The 21573-nt window shown below is 35.9% G+C and overlaps 1 protein-coding gene across 1 annotated transcript in view; it reads right to left on the reverse strand.

Annotated features, from left to right (window-relative positions):
* Window positions 1-1803: 1803 nt before the first annotated feature.
* The window catches only part of TSPAN8 (tetraspanin 8), a 36929-nt gene continuing 17159 nt past the window's right edge, over window positions 1804-21573 (reverse strand). Inside the window, exons 2-9 of the mRNA XM_083366197.1 lie at window positions 19570-19745; window positions 15606-15668; window positions 14111-14239; window positions 11805-11879; window positions 11619-11726; window positions 5310-5435; window positions 3905-3988; window positions 1804-2229 (exon numbers count right to left, since the gene is read on the reverse strand). Of these exons, the coding sequence (XP_083222323.1) occupies window positions 2176-2229; window positions 3905-3988; window positions 5310-5435; window positions 11619-11726; window positions 11805-11879; window positions 14111-14239; window positions 15606-15668; window positions 19570-19629 (699 nt within the window). The 5' untranslated portion in view covers window positions 19630-19745 and the 3' untranslated portion in view covers window positions 1804-2175. The remainder of the gene's footprint in view (window positions 2230-3904; window positions 3989-5309; window positions 5436-11618; window positions 11727-11804; window positions 11880-14110; window positions 14240-15605; window positions 15669-19569; window positions 19746-21573) is intronic.

The raw sequence follows: 21573 nt of genomic DNA on the forward strand, positions 1-21573 counted from the left end.
TTCCATAATTCTCAGATATGGATATAAAAGAAATCTGTTAGGGATTTATTTTATTTCAAAAAGCTGTTATCTGCCAAAACAAATTCCATTGCAGCATGGACAGCAGTAACAAATGCATAAGCTTATATTCATCATATGGAGCAAGGAAACTTCACTTAAGCTAAGATGTATTTGGGAAAGCTTTATTTAAAAATAGTGGAGAAAGTTGCACACTAAAAAGCACACCTATTAGAAAGTCTTATAAATTGCATAAAGTAAATATTGCAGAAAAATACATCCAAAATGAGCCCACAAATGTAGCAGCACCAGTTTCTGTGGTTAGTTCAAGATACTTTAAAAGCCCTAAAATAGGTTAACCATATAGGCATGTAGGAAAAATTGTTCCTCTTTTGAAAAAACATATCCTCCCTTATTACAAATATCCATATTTTTTCTCCTGGACTGATGTTCGACCTCCAATATTTAAGCAAATTTATCCATTTACTGGGAATTTATGCTTCAGGATTGCACCTGTAGTCCCTGAACAAATTAAATGTAATGTCTATAATACTCACAAAATCTCCTTTCACATGCTGACTTTTATATAACAGGTTAACTTTATTAAACATTGAGGGAGTGTTGTTACCAACAGTATTAAATCAGAATCTGAAATTCTGATTCTCTTCCAATACCTTTTAAAATGAGACTCCTAGCCAATCTGCTGATTCTGCTATAAATTACTGCCTTTTTGTATTCGTGACTTGGATTGATGGATCAAAACAATTTTTGGTTACTACCCAAGTAAGCAGAGTACAATTTCTTGGCATTTTAAAGATAGATTGTTAAGAAATTGAGTAAAACTGAATAATATATATTTCATAGCAATCACAAAGATCAGATTTACAAATTTATATAAAACTGTGAAATTTGATGATGTGAAACCCTTAAATTATATTCCAGAAATGTTTACAGATCAGAAAACAGTCTCCTTTCAAGTGCTACTTTGAAGTTAGCACAATCAGCTTTTGGACAACTGTAAGCATGTAAGGGTAGTGGGCGATAAATATTAATCCTCATAAATATTAATGAGAAGTACTTTGAATTTTGAAGAACTCATATTAGTGCACAAGATTATACATGTTTTAGCAGTTTTTTCTCAATGCTCAATTTACATCTGAAGACCTTGGACATATGTTTTCTAACTTATATCCATGCATTCAAAGAATGAAAGTGTAAATGGCAACAAAGCAAAGAAAAAAGAGTGAGTTTAGCATCCACAATGTAGGAATCCTCTTTACTGCCTGCCTAGTTATAGATATACATAGTATGTAAACATGGATATGTAAATGTTTCTATAATTGTACATATGCTTATGAGTGCCTCTTTTTTTCCTGGAAGCAACATGTTATATGTTCATTACTGAAAAGGCAGGTTATCCAAATTGCTGAACAATGGTAAAATTCTCTTTGTCTCTTAGCAGGAGATTAACCATTAGCTCAGCATAGCATAACATTTAATGTTTGGTTTTAACTTATTTATGTTTTTAGATAGATAGATAGATAGATAGATGGATGGATAGATAGATAGATAGACAGACAGACAGACAGACAGACAGACAGACAGACAGACAGATTTTTATGATTTTAAGCCATCCAGAGTTAACCCTGTGGTAAGATGGGTGGCCAATAAATTTTATAAATAAATAGTAAATATACACTGTTCAGTAAGCTATGCTTCTTAAATGGCTAGGATAAACTAGGACAATTGGATTGATTGAACAGATTGATAGATCAATTTGTTCAAAGAGCAGGCAGGTTTCATTTCACAGCATTTCAGCAATGTTAAAGGGAACAATATTATACAAGTCTCTGCGTGCACAGTTGGGAAGTAAGAATTTTTTTGTGGAGATATGTTTATGTGTGGGTGTGGGCATGCACATATATAAAGCAAATAACTTTGTTAGTGAAAATGAGTTAAGTACGTTTCAACTTTAATTCAGAAAACAGATGAGTAGAAAACAATATATTGGGTCAGCACAATGTAGAGCAAGTGCTTTTTTCAATAGTCAAATAGTTTGCAAATTACCACCACCCCAAACTCAAATTGTATGTAGTGCTTTCTTAAAAAAAAATCCAACTACAGATCTGATTCCTCAATCTACAAAGCTTTCTCATTTGGCTGATGATTTCCATGGTTTCATTTTTTCTGGATCTGGCAGTAAAGGCTCATTGAAAAAACCATGCCAACAATCTGAAAAGGAAGAAAGATGTTTAAGATGCATTGTTTGGCAACTTCAGTAACAGTTCAGTACACAGCAAGAACATTTTGTAAAATTCTTGGATTTTGCATGTACTAATGGATCTGCCAGGTTAAAGATTGTTCCAACACCATTTAGAGATATGACTTTCAGAGTGGGATTTTAATGAAACCCATGTATATCGCAGCATAGGAAACTTCAACTTATTCTGAAAGATAGATTGTTTTAAAGGGTGAAGACAAGTGGTGAGATTCTTACTAGTGCTTTGTATTGCAACATTTGTGGGAAAGAGATCAGATTTCCTGAGAGCTGAGAAGATTTTTCATACTGCTTCTTGTCAACATTAGGATTCTTAGAAACCTTACTCATGAATATATGAGTTATTTGCACTTCTATAATAAATTACAGCAAAACAACAATCTTGCATAATTGAATAACTAATGTTTTCTTACATAAATTTTCATGGAATTATGTTCACTACATCAAAGCCATGGAATATATTCCCATGGAAGGAATATTATAGAAAGATTTTTTTAAAATGGATTGTCTCAAAGGTATCACAATATCTGTAATTTGAATTCTTCTGCAACTGTTATAAATGTGGGGATTTGCTGTTCTAGATAAGTGGTCACTTCAGTTTAACAAAAATTAGTAGCAAATGAAAGCAGATGTTGGAACACGTTCATATATGCGCTGCTTCAACTAAATTTAAATTATCAAATGGACTTTTTCACTGGAGTTTAAAAATTGAATTATTTTTTTAGTTCTTCATGAACACTTGGTAGCTTTAAAACTGATTATTTTAAAGCTGCCACGTGTTTATGAAGAGCTAAAAAAATTCAGAACTTTGACTAGAGTTTTGTAATCAATAGTTGAAACAAACACTAAACAACAACACTACATAAAAAGAGGCAGTCATTAAGGCAAGTCTGCTTCACTGTTCCACAAATAAAGGGAATTGGAATTCACTCTAAAAGAACTAGTTATAAGACAGCATAGCTAGTGTACATCAGCTGTAAGAGAAGTAAATAATCTGTGTTTTAGGACGACATACAGCTTCAAGCTTCTATTCTCCAGCCTTTGTGAAGCCTTCTCTCACTACTACACTTGACAACAATTTCTTATTATTTTGAGATAGAAAACATGAAATCTCTATCGAACGCCCTACACAGTAATAGCAGAAATTAAAACAAAAACACAAACCAAAGAGGAAAAGAAAAAGCATCCTCCCTCAATATAAATTCTTGCCTCACCCAATGAAGACTTTACCCTTACAAAAGAGTGTGCGATAGTAATAAGTTGCCAAACATTTACAGTGGGAAGCTCAGAAGTCCAAGCAACTGTTATCTGCAGAGCTAACTATTAACTGTTAAACCGTTAACAACGGAAGTGACTCCATTTATTCAGTGGGCTCAATCTTTTATGTTCTAATTTTGTGTTAACTCCATTCCCCACACACACACAAATTGACAGGACTTTTGAATCCAAAACATGGAAGGTGGCAGCCTAGCAGCAGCCCATTTCTGAACATGCAGAAATATTCTTCATCAAATCACTATCAATACTGTTGATATATGCTCATGCTTTAACAAGTGACTTGATCAGTGTACTACCAAAATTATAGCTTGCAATATGATAACAGGTTGAAATAAGATTTTATTAGTATACCTCAATAAATGCCAGTCCAAATGCTATCCCCATAACTATAACCATATTTTTCTTGAACATTTCCATGATTACAGCTGCACAAGTCTAAAATAAAGGCAAAGACAAATGACATAAGTCACACATGCATTAGCTATTTATAACTTAATAGCCATGTTACAAATTTTGCTGGTGTCAAAAGGCAAAGGAGAAATGAATAATATATCTTCATTTTTGAAAAACTTTCAAGATCGGCTGTGAGATTTTTATATTTCTAATGAAAAAAGTGGATAATTGAATAAATAAATAAGATCTTACTTGTTTTTGATAAGTGTTACAATTGGAACATTTAAGAAACAGAACAGTTTTGATAATTGGTTTCATACAGGTTTAGAAAATCAATCAGATAAAACAACTCTTTTAAAATCTGAACACTAAGGTTAATGAATTACTGAGCCACACGTGAATTTTCAATGAATTCCATATTTTATGTGGACGAAATGTGCAAAATAATAAAAATAAGTTGGCCTATAAAATTTGATGAGAGCTGCCAATTGTGATAACTATTAAGTCATATGAATATTAGTCTAAGTTGTCTCTCAATTATTTTCAATGTGATCATTTTCACAATCCTTCATCAATCCATCATGCATTCTTTTACAAGCATTATCAATGCATTGTTAGACAGAAGATTGTGTATCATTATATAAAGGAACACTTTGATGTATTTGTACTTATTGTGGAATATAAAAGAACAACATGCATGTCCAAAAATTTGATGTGTTCATTTGTTTATTTTATATGACTGCCTATCCATCAAGTGACTCTGATGTCTAACATTAGAAAGTATCAGCTGTTTAAAAAGCTACAAACATATATTATTTCTGGAATCAGTAACTCACATAACACATAACAAACTCTACAAATGATTTGCATATCTTGGCCCAGTGCTTAAAGGAAGGATCTTAAAAAACAACTACTGTACCCATTTTGGTATGATATAGCACTATTTAAAACTACTGAGGGATGAAAACATCTAGATGACCTTAGGCCAATCACTTTCTCTCAGCCCAAGGAAGCAAGCCATAACAAAACACTTCTGAAGTCTTGCCAAGAGAACTGCAGGGACTTGTCCAGGTAGTTGATAGTAATTAAGACTGATTCGAAGGCATCAGAAACAATCAAAGAATAAGGTAATGGAAAGTAACGGAAATGCACGTTATAATACTCATGGTTTTCATTAGCTTTTCCCTAACCAGGATGCTTCCTCGATGAAGAATAGGGCAATAGTATAAACATCCAATCAATGCCTGATAACCAACCTGCATTATTGTTCCCTAGAATGATTCCATGATATATGAATTTGGAAGCCACAAATGGCCACTATACCTAATAGTCATTGATGTACTCATGCAATTTTTTTCCTTACCTTTACATACGCTTTTCCAACACAATAATCTGTACCTATGTCTGTCTGTTCACATTCACATCCCTTGTAAGGATCAGCGTTTTTTCCCCAATCTGATTTTCCATTAAATTTGCCACAACATTTGTACTACAAGAAAAACAATAATGAAGAGTTTAGTGAAAATCAGTGACAAAAGATAGCTTAGCAAATAGTAAAAATATGTTTACCAACATTGTCAGTATGTAGATCATTTCAATGCTTTCATTTAAAATAAAAGAATAAAATTGTGAAGAGAGCTACATAATTTTTTAAAAAGTACAGAAATTAGAAAAATCAGCAATACTGTAATGAAATCATCCAAGCTGAATTGTTCTTTGTGATGGTGTTACAATTAAACGATATTCAAAAAGCAAAAATCAGCATGAGGGGGAAAACTCTCCTGATGCTACATTTAGATAAAGAATAACAATTGTTCTGAAATAATGTCTATTTAAATATTGGTTTAACATACTATGTGTCACCAAGCCTAGGCAGATCTGTTGTTGATCCTGGACCAGTTTTACCTAAAGAGCCGAAATTTGTGTGACTAAGAAAGATTTTTTTAAAAAGAATGTGTAACATTCTATTTCATACATTTCTGTTTCTCTTATCTTGTTTAACTTAAACATCAATAGTTACTGGAACCTTTATTATTTAATTCTTGGAGTGATACAATCAGCATCCTCTTTATATTTCTGAATGAGCACACTTTTACACACATAGCCCAAGTAAATTCTGATATTTTTTAAGGGTGTGTTAGTTTATCAAATGTCTGTTTGTTTTCAACTGTTCTAAAAGGAGATTTCTCTTAATTACATATCACATCTGTTTAAATTAACTGTGCTTTTTAAAAGCATTTTCTCTGTTGTTATGGTCATAAGGCTAAGGGCATCTTATCAGGGCTTTGTACCAGGTCAAATCAGTTGTTATTCCTATGATAGTCAATTTTGAGAGTTGAATTGTGGGTGCCTTTTGCACTGCTATGGGTCTGCAGGGATTGCAGACAGCCTACTTTTCCACTGGCAGAAACTAGACCACTGCCAAGGTAATAAAGTCAGGCTTAGAGAAAATGTTCCTTCTATTCATATTACTAGGTTTTGTTCTGCTTTTCCCCCCCAAGCCTAAGTGAAAAGAGGGGAGAAAAAACAACAACTTTACTGAAGTTTCACTCAGGAAATAAGCATCCTAACAAACATCTCAATTTAATTTCTAAAGACCTAATGGGTTGCTGCTTGTTTCAAGGTCCACAGTTGGGCTATTTCTTTTGCTTAAAATCCTTTGTTTTCTTAGTTTATTGATATTCTTGTTTTCGTGGGTGGGGAGGAATAACCCATTCTAGATTATAATTGAAATCTTCCACATTTGGGGGGAGTGATCATGCAATATTGGAATTCAACATTATGCAAGCACAAGCAATAGAACACAGTCAAACTAGAGTCTTGGACTTTAAGAGAGCTAATTTCAATAAACATAAAGAGAGCTTGGGAAGGATTCCATGGATGAGAATCCTCAAGGAGAAAACAACTCAAGAAGCTTGGGAAATTTTGAAAAGTGAGATAATTGTTGGGGGCAATAAGCTGACTTTGTAATAATGCCGCTTGGGGCGGGGGGCGAAAGCCCCTAATAAGCAGGCATATACATAAAATGAAGGCTATTGCTAAGCACATTGATTTGTGCTTTAAATTGTAAGCCGCCCTGAGTCTTCGGAGAAGGGCGGGATATAAATGGGATTAAAATAAATAAATAAATAAATAAATAAATAAATAAATAAATAAATAATAAAAGCTCAGTCTAGCACAATACCAACAAAGAAGAAAAATAACAGCTCTCAAAAGAAACCAGCATTGCTGCATAAAGAACTCTCTGATAAATTGAAAGACAAAAAAGGACAAGTATAAAAAGTGGAAAGAGGGTGTTATGTATTGGGCTCAATGGCAATACCACATGGGTTGCTGGAGCAGCTAACGGCTCTCCAGCAACCCAGACTACAAGTCTCCAGTGCTGCTATTGGCTGTCCCTAGGCGGCAATGGTTGCTTCAAACCTATTGGCTGCTGCCTAGGGACTAGACTATATATTGGGGCTAGTTACAGCCCAATTCCCAGTTCAGATTCTGCAAGCAAATAAACATGAGTTTTCCTGAACTCACTTGCCTCTTCTTCATTCCTGCGCCAAAGAACCTGCTACAACAGAGGGGCACATAACTAAGGCAGAATATCAGCAAATAGCCTAAGCCTGCAAAGATAAAGTGAGGAAAGCTCAAAATGAACTAAGATTTGCAACAAAAGTAAAAAAATAATAACAACAAAAAATCTTCTTTCAACATGTAAAAAACAAGAAAAAAGTTAAGGAAATGATTGGTCCATTAGTGGGAGAAAGTGGCAAGAAGGTGACAAACAACAGGGAGAAAGCAGAACTACTCAACTTGTTTTTTGCATCCGTATTTACACAAAGGGAAAAAACAGTGCAACCTAACAAAAACAGTACTGTAAAAAACAGATTAAAAACAGAAGTTAAGATAGGCAAGAAAATGGTAAGTGAGCACTTGTCCATCCTAGATGAGTTCAAATCACCAGGACCAGATGGATTACACCCCAAGGTTCTCAAGGAACTGGCAGATGTGATCTCAGAGGCACTGAACTATATTTTTCAAAGATCCTGGAGCACTGGGGAACTACCAGAGGACTGGGAAAAAGCTGAAGTAGTTCCCATCTTCAAAAAAAGGGGAAAAAATATCCAGGAGACTACAGACCTATCAGCATGACTTCAATACCTGGGAAGATCTTGGAAAAGATAATCAAGCAACAAATCAGTGAACACCTAGAGGCAAACAAAGTCATTACCAAAAGCTAACATCGGTTTGTCAAAAACAGATCATGCCAGACAAATCTTATTGCATTCTTTGACCAGATGACAAAATTAGTGGACCAGAGGAATGCTGTGGATATAATTTACTTGGACCTCAGTAAGGCATTTGATAAAGTAGACCACAACCTACTACTTGATAAGATAGAAAAATGTGGGTTAGCCAGCATCACCATCAGATGGATTCATAGCTGGCTGACTGGCTGTACTCAGCATCTGGTCCTCAATGGAACTGCATCTACATGGAGGGAAGTGTGTAGTGGGGTGCCCCAGGGCTCTGTTCTGGGCCCAGTGCTCTTCAACATCTTCATCAATGATTTGGATGAGGGGATAGATGGGGAACTCATCAAATTTGCAGACAACACCAAGCTGGCAGGAATAGCCAACACTCCAGAAGATAGGCTTAAGATACAGAAGGATCTTGATTGGGCACTATCTAACAAAATGAAATTCAATGGTGAAAAAAAATTTAGGCAAGAAAAATCAAATGCACAGTATAGGTGGCACCTTGCTCAATAGTAAGAAGGATCTTGGAGTCCTAGTGGATAATCACTTAAATATGTGCTGCAGCTATCAAAAAAGCCAACACAGTGCTAGGCTGCATTAACAGAGAGATTGAATCAAGATCAAGTGAAGTATTAATACCACTTTACAATGCCTTGGTAAGACCACACTTGGAATACTGCATCCAGTTTTGGTCACCATGATGTAAAAAATATGTTGAGTGGGTTAGGATGCTGAGCTTGTCGATCAGAAGGTCGGCCGTTTGGTGGGTCGAATCCCGAGTGCCCCATAACAGAGTGAGCACCTGTTACTCATCCCAGCTTCTGCCAACCTAGCAGTTCGAAAGCACATAAAAGTGCAAGTAGAAAAATAGGGACCATTACGGTGGGAAGGTAACAGTGTTCTGTGCCCCTTTGGCATCTAGTCATGCCGGCCACATGACCACGGAGACGTCCTCGGACAAGCACTGTCTCTTCGGCTTTGAAACGGAGATGAGCACTGACCCCTAGAGTTGGAAACGACTAGCACGCATGTGTGGGGGAACCTTTACCTTTACCTAGAAAGAGTACAGAGAAGAGTAACAAAGATAATCAAGGGACTGGAGGCTAAAACATTGAAATTGGGTATGTCTGGAATTGGGTATGTCTAGTCTAATGAAGAGAAGGGCAAGGGTGATATGATAGCAGTGTTCCAATATCTCAGGGGCTGCCACAAAGAAGAGGGAGTCAAGCTATTCTCCAAAGCACCTGAAGGCAGGACAAGAAGCAACGGATGGAAAATAACCAAAGAGAGAAGCAACCTAAAACTAAGGAGAGATTTCCTGACAGAACAATTAATCAGTGGAACAACCTGCCTCCAGAAGCTGTGAATGCTCCAACACTGGAAGTTTTAGAGAGACTGGACAGCCATTTGTATGAAATGTTAAGGGTTTCCTGCCTGAGTAGGGAATTGGACCAGATGACCGCCAAGGTCCCTTCCAACGTTGTTGTTGTTGTTGTTGTTGTTGTTGTTGTTGTTGTTCTTGTTTGCATTGGATGAAACTCATTCAATGAGTTTCAGTCCTGTAGAAAGTAGGACTGAAATATTTCTAACTTCTAAATAAACAAAAAGCTAAACAGTTTTGCTAAGTATAAACTAGAGCAGGTACTTGACTGAAAGTTTGGCAGATATCCTTTTGCAGTGCATGTACCTGTATGAAAATCATACTTTGTGATTTCTATGTATGAATAGACATCCTTAAGCCAATTATTTAAAACAAACACTTTCCTAAATAGATACCATTTTCATGTCTTCTTGGGGCTCTAAATGAATGATTTTTGGAACTTTCTCATTTCTATCTTACCAGCATCAGTGTTTCCTGCTAGAACATTCTGCCTCCTCCATCCAGGTTATGCAGATTCAAAGTGTCTCATCATGTTTTCCAAAAGTCATATCAAGTTTTCTTTTATCATCATTCATGAAATGTAATTATCACCAAACTGTGGATCCTACTTTCATGCATCAATTCATAGCTTCTGGCACACATTTAGCTCTTTCATTGATAGCTAAGCCTACATTTTTACTTCCCTGTGTGGATCCATCAGTTCCACTCCACAAGCAATATCATATACCACAAGCATAATCAAAGCCCACTTTTACTCCAAGTAGACTTACATATTGTACACTTGCTATAATCTCTAATATAAAGATCATATTGAAAACCAATATTCTACTGCCTACAACCTATCACCAAGTGAGAGTGTACAGATAGATACTTAAGAAATTGTATTGCATGTTGAACTTCTGGCAATGCTTTTTGCTCTAACAGATATAAAAAGCAAAGAGAAAAGATGTGTTCTAAGTAAGTCTGTTCAGCATCCTGTCATCCAACTAATTCTTCTGACACATAAGCAGCAAAGCTTATACTGCAGTTTTTTCAGTTCTCCACCACCTTTGCTGAATATTCTTCCCAGAAGGGCCATATAAGAGGTGTATACCATTCACTGACACAAAAAAGGGAAATTTGATGAGTTTGTAGCTGCTTCTGCAGAAAATTGAGATTACTTTGTTGTTTAGAAATGCAATGTTAGACAGACAGAAATATTACATTATATTTTACAACCTGTAAGATTAGGAAAAAAAACAGCTTGAGAATATGTGGGCAATATCTCTTTGGTCAGAAGACTGGAAAAAGAAAAGAGATTAAATATAAAAGCCTAACTCTATAGGATTGTTGGCATCCCTAGGCATATATGCACACCAGAGTCATGCTTCAAACCCTATTCTTCCATACTTGCATCCCAATGTAAGATACTAGCATGAAAAGTAATGAGTTTGTGATGTGATATCATGATGCATACATATTCACTTGCCCCATTTTCCCACATCCCTATGTCAATGCCTCCTTTAAACCAAATTAAAAAGGCTATTCTTTTTCCTGATAAGTAAAAATAAAACAGTCAGAAGTGTTCTACAATGATAGATACTGTATGTATCATTGCCTGCTAATCTCTAAACATCAAGTAATAATCTACAGCATTGTTACTAAACCTTGACAACTTTAAGACATGTGGACTTCAGCTCCAGGAATTATTCTGGAAGTACTCTGGAAAGTTGCCTTAAAGTTGCCAAGATTGAGAAACACTGATCTACAGCTTGAAAACAGAATTCTTGACAAGTCAGCAGTGTCATGAACAGGCTCTAGTAGATTACAGTTATCTAAAATTGCCTGGAATACCAGATACATGCATCATTTTCTCAGCTCATTAATGTTACTGGGATTCAGGCATTTTGGTACAGATTATTTGTATTCAATAAAGCTTGATCTTTTGCTATTGTGAAATTAAGGAATGGGAGATGGCAACATTTTTCAAATATAGTTTGATTTTAACATGTTGGAACAAGTGAAGTAGAAATAATAATAAATGTTAATAAAATTAATTTGCCTTTATCTCAAGTTTGTGGAAATGTTCCAGAGCATCCTTATCATTTGTTGAAGCAATTTGCAATACGCCAATTTCCTTCTGGAGAGTCTCGTTTACAACGCCTTCAATCTGCAAATGAATAGATGATACAATCAGCCTGTGTAATTTAATTACTACATAACTTAGTAAGATTGAAGAATGAAATACCTGAGACTTATATACTGCTCCCAAAATGCCTGCTACAATTTGAAGAAGCAGAATCATCAGTAGTCCAATGAAAAACTGATGGGGAAAAAATAAATAATAATCATCTCTGTTTCAGGAGGATGTATTTACATATTGGTTCTTTTTGTAAATGTTCTAAAATGATTTGTAAGATGTTACAAAATGAAAAAACAATCTCTTGAAAAGGTACTTGTTAGGAAAGACTGATAGATTTTGAGATCAGAATGTGAGTATAGGCAAAGCAACATAAGTTCTCCTCTTTAATGTTCAAAAGTTGTATATAAGAGATATTTTAAGAAAATACAACTTTTTATGTATTCAGGAAAACTGAAATTAACTTTCTGTACGTATGTACGATAATTGTACATAATTCTGAAACAAAGCTGCATTTTCTCTAGACAATAATTTTAACAATGCAGGGATGCCATATTGCTTTCCATCCATTAGACCGTGGGTGTCAAACTCACGACATCACATGATGTGTCAAGATGTATTGTGACTTTTTTCCCATTGCCGGCAATGGGGTGGGCGCGGTTTTGGTGTGACGCATCCGGCCCACAGGCTGGCAGTTTGACATCCCTGCATTAGACTAAACAATTGTATCCTTTCAATGAAATGTCCTTGCCTATATGGTAATTATAGTGTTTCTGAATAATTAATGAAAGTAGACCATGTATATTTTAACACATGTTACAACATTTAACCCTAACCCTAACCCTAACCTACAGTAAGTAAGTTCTGAAAAAATGAAGATCCATTGATTTCAATGGGTATAACCGAGGCAGTTTAAATGTCATTCATAATCCTGATTAGTCTAGGCATAAATAATTACAGATACTGTAGATCACTAGTCAACAAGAATGATGGACAATGTTGAATTAAAATAATGGAGCCTTATAAAAGTCAAATTTGTTTTTTACAAGATAGTATGAAAACGATTCATTAAAACCAATGTTTCAGTAGAAAGGAATATCAGAAGAGGAGAGGGGAAGAAAGGATCTTAATTTTACAGCTGACTAGCTACTTAAAACTGTTTAAAGAGTTTTGTGAAGTTCTTCTGTTTTGGTATCTACAAACCTGCCTTTATCACAATAAACTCATCAAAATAAATATATCCATTGAGTCTGAACTTGCTTTCTAATACTGATTAGACCTATCCAGGTGAGGAAATGTATGGAATCATGGAGGCAGGACAAGCTTCTGTCTGATGCAAGGGTAAAACATCTAATTAACTTTGAGATTGTCTACAAATTGCCCAGTTACTTCAGAAGCTGCTCATGACTGACTGGTGGGTTCTTGGGAAAAAGCCTCTTCTGTGGCTCCCAGATTGTGGGATGTTCTTCTATTAAGGTGTATTTATTTAGGAAAATGGTAAAGGCATATCTCCTTTGGCAGACTTCTACTTATTAAATATTTTAATGATTGGAGAAAAACAGTTATTTTCATTCTGAAATCTAGTTGGTTCAGGTTCCTTTCTTGCCTTCTTGAAAAATAGGCGTTCATAATATATGAAGTCTATGTAATCTGTAATCAAAGTTCACATTAGCCTGTATTAGACTTTCTATCTAGTGTGCAGATACGTAACAATACAGGTAGTCTCGATTTACAACCAAAAATTGAGCCCAAAATTTATGTTGTTGAGTGAGATATTTGTTAACTTTTGCCCCATTTTACAACCTTTCTAGCCACAGTTGTTAAGTGAATCACTGCAGTTAGTTAAGTTAGTAACATGGTTGTTAAGTGAATCTGGCTTCCCCATTGACTTTGCTTGTTAGAAGGTTACAAAATCTGTTCAGGTGACCCCAGGATACTGCAACCATCATAAATATGAACCAATGGTCAAGCATCCGAATTTTGATCACATGACCATGGGGATGCTACAATGGTCGTAAGTGTGAAAAATGGTCATAAGTCATTTTTTCAGTGTCATTATAATTTTGAATGGTCACTAAACAAACTGTTGTAAGTCGAGGGCCACCTATATTTATGGACTTTGGCTTAGGAAGGAAACCAGGTATCATTTTTATCTTTCATTTGTAATTCAAATTTTCCCAAAATCTCCTTAAACTTGTATCTTTCCACACAGAATATGGTAATGAATACATTACAGTGTCATTACACTCTTGTCATTGGCAGTGCAAGGCACACTCTAGTGCTTGAGAAATGTCCATAAATCCTACCTAAAACTTGCATTAAAGATCACTTATTGTCTGACAAGATAAATACATGCAGGGTCATTGCTCTGAAAATATTGGCAAAGGAAATGTCACAGAAATTTGAAACTCTACCAGGAGGAGCATGCACTGGCTCTCCTTCATGGCACCACAGCAACCGAGAAACCCAAGCACCATAATTACTGAGCCCACAGCAATGAGGAGATTAACAGCATTAAGCGTGCTTGAGTCTATTTTGAATTCCTGTAAAAAAAAGAAATACAAGATTTCAGATACAATCAATGAAATAGTTAAAGAAGCTAAAGGTCATCTAAAAAGAAAACTAGGAGCAAATGAACAGCTCTCTATTATTCATAGACATAAGTCATATTATCAGCAAACTAAATTGCCCTAAGACAATAACCCACAGTCGTGGCATTTCATTCTGACTGTTCAGCACCCAAGGATATTGCTCTAGTGCTGGAACTCCCAAGGAGGCAGTGGATTGGTTAAGTATGGGCGAGATGAAGTGGAACAGGTCAAGCAGAAGTGGGATTGCCTGGTTTTTAGACAATTCCTAGATTAGACCAGAATGATGAATATTTATGCATTACTCATATCCTGCATTTTCAGTGTCATTTTATTTCCTGGATGACAAATAAACTCATATATTATAATGAAAAGCTAGTAAAAATAAATCTATATATATACAAATAACTAAGGAAAATAAAATAAAATCAACAGTAAAAGTAAAAAAAATATCAAACCAGTAGTTGTTAACAGCTTGAGTGAACCATAACACATTTTGCTCAGTCAGATTAAAAGTGTACACAAGTATTCCTAGGATTGATTGATTGATTGATTATGTGCCATTATGTATCATTTTTGACTCCTAATCATCTCAAAGAGCATTGGAAATACATCATGATGGAGAAAAACTACCTATGTGGGAAGGGCATTTTAATGTGAGGAACTCACATAAAAAAGTCATTTTTCCAGTTATCTCTAGTGGATAAGTCATTTGTTGGTCCAACACAGTCTTCTGGTTGCCTTTGATTTAAGGCTGTAATAACAAGAATCCAGAAAAATCCAAGGTGGACAACCAGTAACCATTTGCTGAAATAATCCATTGTCCCCAAAACAGAGGTAAATATTTAGCCAGGAACAAGCAATTAGATGTTTGATTTACTTTTATGTGTGATATTGAAATCTTTATTGTTTCTGATATTTATTTTTCCCTCTGCAAACTTGTGGCCTATGTGACTTCAGTAAAAGACTAGTTATATCTTTCACTCTGTTCGGAGAATTACATTTTTATATTTATTTTTTTATAATTTTCCCTTTCAGTGTTTTTAAAATCACAAAAGCTACATTTTTCCCTCTTCACCATTGTATATTTTAAACATGGCTACTTAAAATAGGAAAAATAATTTTTACATTAAAGTTTCTTTTTTATATAAAGTAATTATTTATCACCTGAAATTGATCTCAGCTTCCAAAGTGGATTAGGGGGTGACTGCTATAGAATTTATTTCATGTTTATCCACTTTATTTTACTGTGACTTGCCAGGAAGATGCAGCTGTAATATGTGTTGACACCTACAATTATTACTGATAAAAGCATATTTACCTCTTGAATATCTTTGCTGACACGCATCCATATGGAGACTCCCAGAATAATACATCCAATTATCTAATTAAAGGGGGGAAAATCAATAAATAATGAAGACACTACTTAATGCAGACGCCTGAAACTTTTTTTCCATTATTTAATTATTTAATCCCATCTTAATATACATTAACAGTCCCAAAAACCATATACAAACTGATTCTATTAATAAAATAAATCTTATTTTCCAAGTACTGTCTTGGACAAAATGCCCATTTCTCCCTTAAAATATAATTTTGTTTTGAAAAAATTGCTATGACATGCAACACACATAAAAAGATAATGTTGCCATCTTGTTTAACACACCCTATGGAAAACCCTGTGAATTCTTTTTTTGCTTGCTTTTTTATCTCAATACTGTGTTTGATGTTGTTGGTTTTTTTTAAAAAAAGTATATTTTTAAATACCAGACAAAGGGCCTCTGGTGATTGTAACAATGTCCAGCTCTAAGAAAACAAACAAGCAAACAAACAAAAGTAGCACAGTTCCTGGCTGCAAAACAGCCATCCCCAATATATAGCTTATAATATGGTCTGGCAATCTTGCCCCCCAGCATATATGAGATTCAAGGTGCTGGTGATGACCTATAAAGCCCTAAATGGCATGGGTCCAGATTATCTTAGGGAGCACCTGCTGCCAGCATCAACTTCCCATCGTCCTGTGCGCTCCCACAGGGAGGGCCTCCTCAGGGTCCCGCCGGTCAGGGAGTGCCAGCAGGTGATCCCCAGGGGGAAAGCATTCTCGGTGGGCATGCCTGCCCTATGGAATCAACTGCCTGTGGAACTCCGAATCGCCCCCGACCTTCACTCGTTTCGCCGGGACTTAAAATCCTGGCTATTTGAGTTAGCCGGCCTGGACTGAGGGGTTTTATTGTTTTAAATTTTAAATTCTTTTGGGGCTATTAATTTAATTTTATTTTAATTTGTACATTGCACTTTTTTAATTTGCTCTGTAAACCGCCCTGAGTCCCTCGGGAAAAGGGCGGTATATAAATCGAAACAAATAAATAATAAAGTAAATAAATAAATATACCTGCTATACAAGCTTACTTGTGTCAACCACTTGTTTCAGTTCCTCTTTCTGTTACCAAAATGGGCTAGCATTGCATTTAAAAAAATGGCCTATCTCTGCTCTAAAGCTCCATTAAATAAATGTATGCCCTTATATATTCCTACCAGTGAAGGCAGTCAGTTCCTTTTCCTTTCATATTTGAAAATGTCAAAAGACATTACAGGTAGTCCTTGACTTACAACAGTTCACTTTGTGACTGAAAAAAAGTGACATGATCATTTTTCACACTTACAACCCTTCTAGCATCACCATGGTCACATGATCAAAATGCTGACATTTTGGAATTGACTCACATTTATGACTGTTGCAGTGCCCCCAGGTCATGTGATCACTTTTTGCAACCTTCTGATAAGCGAAGTCAATGGGAAAACCAGATTCACTTAACAACTATGTTACTGATTTAACAACTGCAGTGATTCACTTAACAACTGTGGCAAGAAAGGTTGAAAAATGGGGCTAAATTCACTTAACAAATGTTTCACTTAGCAACAAAATTTGGGGCTGAATTGTGGTTGTAAGTTGAGGACTACCTGTATTTTTTCATAGGATAGATTTCTATGAGTTGATTAGATTACTCAACATTCAGGTCAACCAGAAATCTTCATCAGTGTGATTAGTATTACTTGAATGATAAAGGTAAAGGTAAAGGTTCCCCCGCACATATGTGCTAGTCGTTTCCAACTCTAGGGGCTGGTGCTCATCTCTGTTTCAAAGCCGAAGAGCCAGCGCTTGTCCGAGGATGTCTCCGTGGTCATGTGGTCGGCATGACTAGACACCAAAGGTGCACGGAACGCTGTTACCTTCCCACCGTAGTGGTCCCTATTCTTCTACTTGCATTTTTACATGCTTTTGAACTGCTAGGTTGGCAGAAGCTGGGACGAGTAACAGGCGCTCACTCTGTTACGCGGCACTCGGGATTCGACCTGCCAGACTGCCGACCATTTGATCGACAAGCTCAGCGTCCTAACCCACTGAACAATTAAGTATATTATGACTGGGGGGGGATTGTTTCCTTATCCCATGGAAGGGGAGCAGGGACTTTCTTTATTTGAAATACTGGGAACCTGGCCAGCAACTGTACAGAATGGTAGTGTTTCTTTTTGTATGTAAGAGGTCACAAGAGATTAGGAGGGGAAGTTAAGAACTAATTTCTCTGATCATTAATGCTTCTGAATAAATCACAATGGGATTTCAGGTTTTCTTGGAACCTGATCAAGTAAATTTGGATGGATGACAATAAATTTTCCCATCCTCTCAAAGATGAATAGTTAGACATAGGCTTATATGTATAGATGTAATTTTACTAATAATCTATGAATGGAATATGATCTCTGAGTATCAGTAGGATATTTCAGATTTTGAGGAAGTGTCATTGTTGCCATACCGAGATAGCTAATCACAAAATGTTTGTAAAATGCAAGTGAACAATCCTAAAACATCAGTTTATCAAACCAACAATGTATCCAAGAAACTGAATGCAAGGTAAATATGAGACCTCATCTCTAAAAAACAAAACCATTCCTTTAAAATTATATTTTTTTCAGACTCACATCTCAAGGTCTCACTTTCTCTCCCCCACTGCCCACACATAACCATATTGATAAACCACTCAAAATCTGCTAACCATCATCTCACTTTCTTCCATCAAGTTACCAACAATTTTTTCATCCATTCTTTCTTTTACCTCATCTCACATCCTAAAATTGTCTTATAGCATGGGAGGCAGGCCATAACCACAAGTCATTCCTAGCATTTAACTACTTTTAGGACCCTCAAAGTATTCTCAGACTTGGTAGGGCCTAAATGTGTGTTTCTGTATGAAGGGGAGAAAATGAGAGAAACAAAAGAGAGAATTATGGGGTGATAAGCAGTGACATGTTTTAGGCCAAGACTGAAAGTAGTCATTTCACCTCCACCCAATCCCAGACATGTTATTTGACTTTGTCCCTTCAAGATACAGCATGATATCACTTGGCATGGTACTGGCTATTAAAAAAAATGGTTCACTCAAAAATCAAGTTTTGACAGTAAGGGCCACTTTACTCCACAGATTTATCTGAAAATACGTGGCTGAAACAATAACATAGAAATAAAACCAAAATATGTTTGGAAAGTGATAAATCATGGAAGTACATCACCGAGCCAGACTGGACAGAGAACAGTGGCAAATTTACTCTGAAAAAAGGTTATTGCAGACAGAGGTTCCGGAACCGTACCTATCTTAAACACAATTTTTTTGCCAAGTGTTTGAACAGATTTAATTATTCATACCAAATTCTTTTTCATTAAAAAAATCTCCACTTTTTCCTCACCTTGTAATTCATTATTTAAAGGCTACAAGGTGGGATGTCAGTCTGTTTTTGGAGTGGACACTGAGTAATAAATCACAGAAACAGGAATGGTTCAGAAAGAGTAGGAAAGTAAGCAATATGCAACTTTCCCAGTAATTTCTTGAAATTCAGTACATGATCACACACCCAATTTGAAAACAATCATGACTACATTAGGAAACAAAGCTTTAAAATTTGATAAATATGTTGGCAGATAATCTATATATTTGTATTTTGCTACAGAACAGTTATTTCAAAAGGTAGTCAACTTCCAACATTTACACACTTGTCCAGAAAAGTATTATATTTAAGGCTTTTCTCCATTTGTCCCAGACAAGTTTGTTTTCAAACTTAAGTCTTACCACTTTTTGTCCAGTCCTACAAATAACAAAGGATTTATCTTCATCCTTGTCCAGTACTGCTATTGGAACAGGTGACTCCAACTCCTCATAAAATATCACATTTTAAGGCAACCGATATTTCATTAATCATTCTGGTATATATATTTTTCAACTCAGACTTACCCAAAATAAAAAGTTGAAGACAAACATAGAGTATTTCATACATGAGCTCACACCTGCCATCTTTTCTTACTCCAGAAAGAAGGATTCTCAAACGGAAGGAAAATTTCTCAGAAGTGATCCCCTTTAAATCGTTCTACTGCAGAATCAGGAAGAAGTTCTTAGCTGCTTTCTTTGAGCTGACAATAAAAAGGGAAGTTATGAAGGAACAATAAGTTTGTTATTCATATCTGGTAGGTAATTATTAACCAGGCCACTGAACAAAAGCCAACTGGTTTTATTTTAGCTTTTCCTTTCACACACCTGCAAATTTCAAAAATGTGAGCATTGGCCATACAATTACTTTTCATCACTGTTTTAACTGCGAATGGCCACTAAATAAGTAGTCACTGAAAAAGGACTATCTGTACAGAGGTCTAAATTCAGATACAAAAACTGGTGGGGATGAGACAGCATACAGGGCGGAGGTACAAAAACTATCCATATGGTGTAGTAACAACAACTTGCACGTGAACATCGGCAAGATGAAAGAGATGGTGCTAGACTTCTGGCTAAAAAAAGGAGGAACCTGCCCCACTTTATATCGGGGAGGACTGTGTGGAGAGAGTTTCCTCCTTTAAATTTCTGGGAGTCTACCTCTGCGAAGATCTGACCTGGAAAGTTAATACAACCCAGGTGGCTAGAAAGGCCCAACAGAGGCTTCACTTTCTCAGGGTCTTGCGGAAGAACAGGGTAGAACAATGTCTAATGACCCTCTTTTACCGGTCTACTATAGAGAGTGTCCTCTCGTATGGTATTGTGGTTTGGTATGCTGGTCTGACAGCCGTGGATAGGAAAGTATTACAGAGGGTGGTAAGTACAGCACAGAACATTGTGGGTTGTCCTCTGACACCACTGGATGACATTGCCAGGGCTCGTTGCCTTGGAAGAGTGAGGAAAATTATCAGGGTAGGAGATATAGGAGTATAGCCAGCCGCACCAACAGGCTGAAAAACAGCTTTTATCCGTGGGCTGTTAGGCTTTTGAACGGGAAATATTTTTTATAAACTTTATGCAGAATTGACTTGTGAGGCCAGTGTGTGGTGCAATTAGTTCACATGGTATAATAAGATGGAGGTTTGTTGTCACTGTGAGTTGGGGGGTGGGAGCACGAAGGGAGGCTCAGCTAATCTCAATCTATACATGGTTGTACTTTAACAATAAAGTTTCATTAATCATTAGTAGCAATGATTCATTCTGGAGGCACAGGAAACAATAAAAGTAAAAACAAAAAAATGAATAAAATTAATTAGGGTGTGGGACATGCTGGCACACAGGCAGTCTTGATCAAATCTTCCAGATTCTTGAGTGTCTGTCTGAGAGCTTTCTTGAGGCAATCTGTGCAAATTATATTATGGCCAATATGAAACACAACTCTATTATCCTCAACAGAAGATACTTTTTAACAATAATATGCTTGTTGGTGACAACTATACAACTTCATTTCTAGAATGGATATAATGGTTATAGTCTTCCTTACCTGCAACAGCTTTCAACATCTATTTCTTCAATGAGAAGCAAAACATTTTCAAGGAAAAAAAAACAAAGTAAGTCCAGTTGCCTTTTGAAAAGCACGTTTGGGCAAAAGGCTTACTGTTCAACATCAGAAAGATAAACATATGGCCCCAAGTATTCAGAGGTTTGCAGGATTGATTATAATAATATAGATCACAGGGATGACTGTAATAAACCATAATTGCAATATATTGATAAATTTCTTTTTATCTTTTTTTCTTCTTTTATAATTTTATATTCTTTTCCTGTCTTTGATTTTTGTATTTACCATATTTTCCGGCGTATAAGATGACTGGGCGTATAAGACGACCCCCTACATTTCCTGTTAAATTATAGGGTTTGGGCTATACTCGCCGTATAAGACTACCCCTCTTCCAACGCACACCAAATAAAAATTTAAAAACATCAGATTTGATTTTAATATGGTAATTTTAATTCAAATGCTTATGACAT

Source organism: Vipera ursinii (assembly GCF_947247035.1).
Source record: "Vipera ursinii genome assembly, chromosome: 6".
Classification (NCBI taxonomy): Eukaryota; Metazoa; Chordata; class Lepidosauria; order Squamata; family Viperidae; genus Vipera; species Vipera ursinii.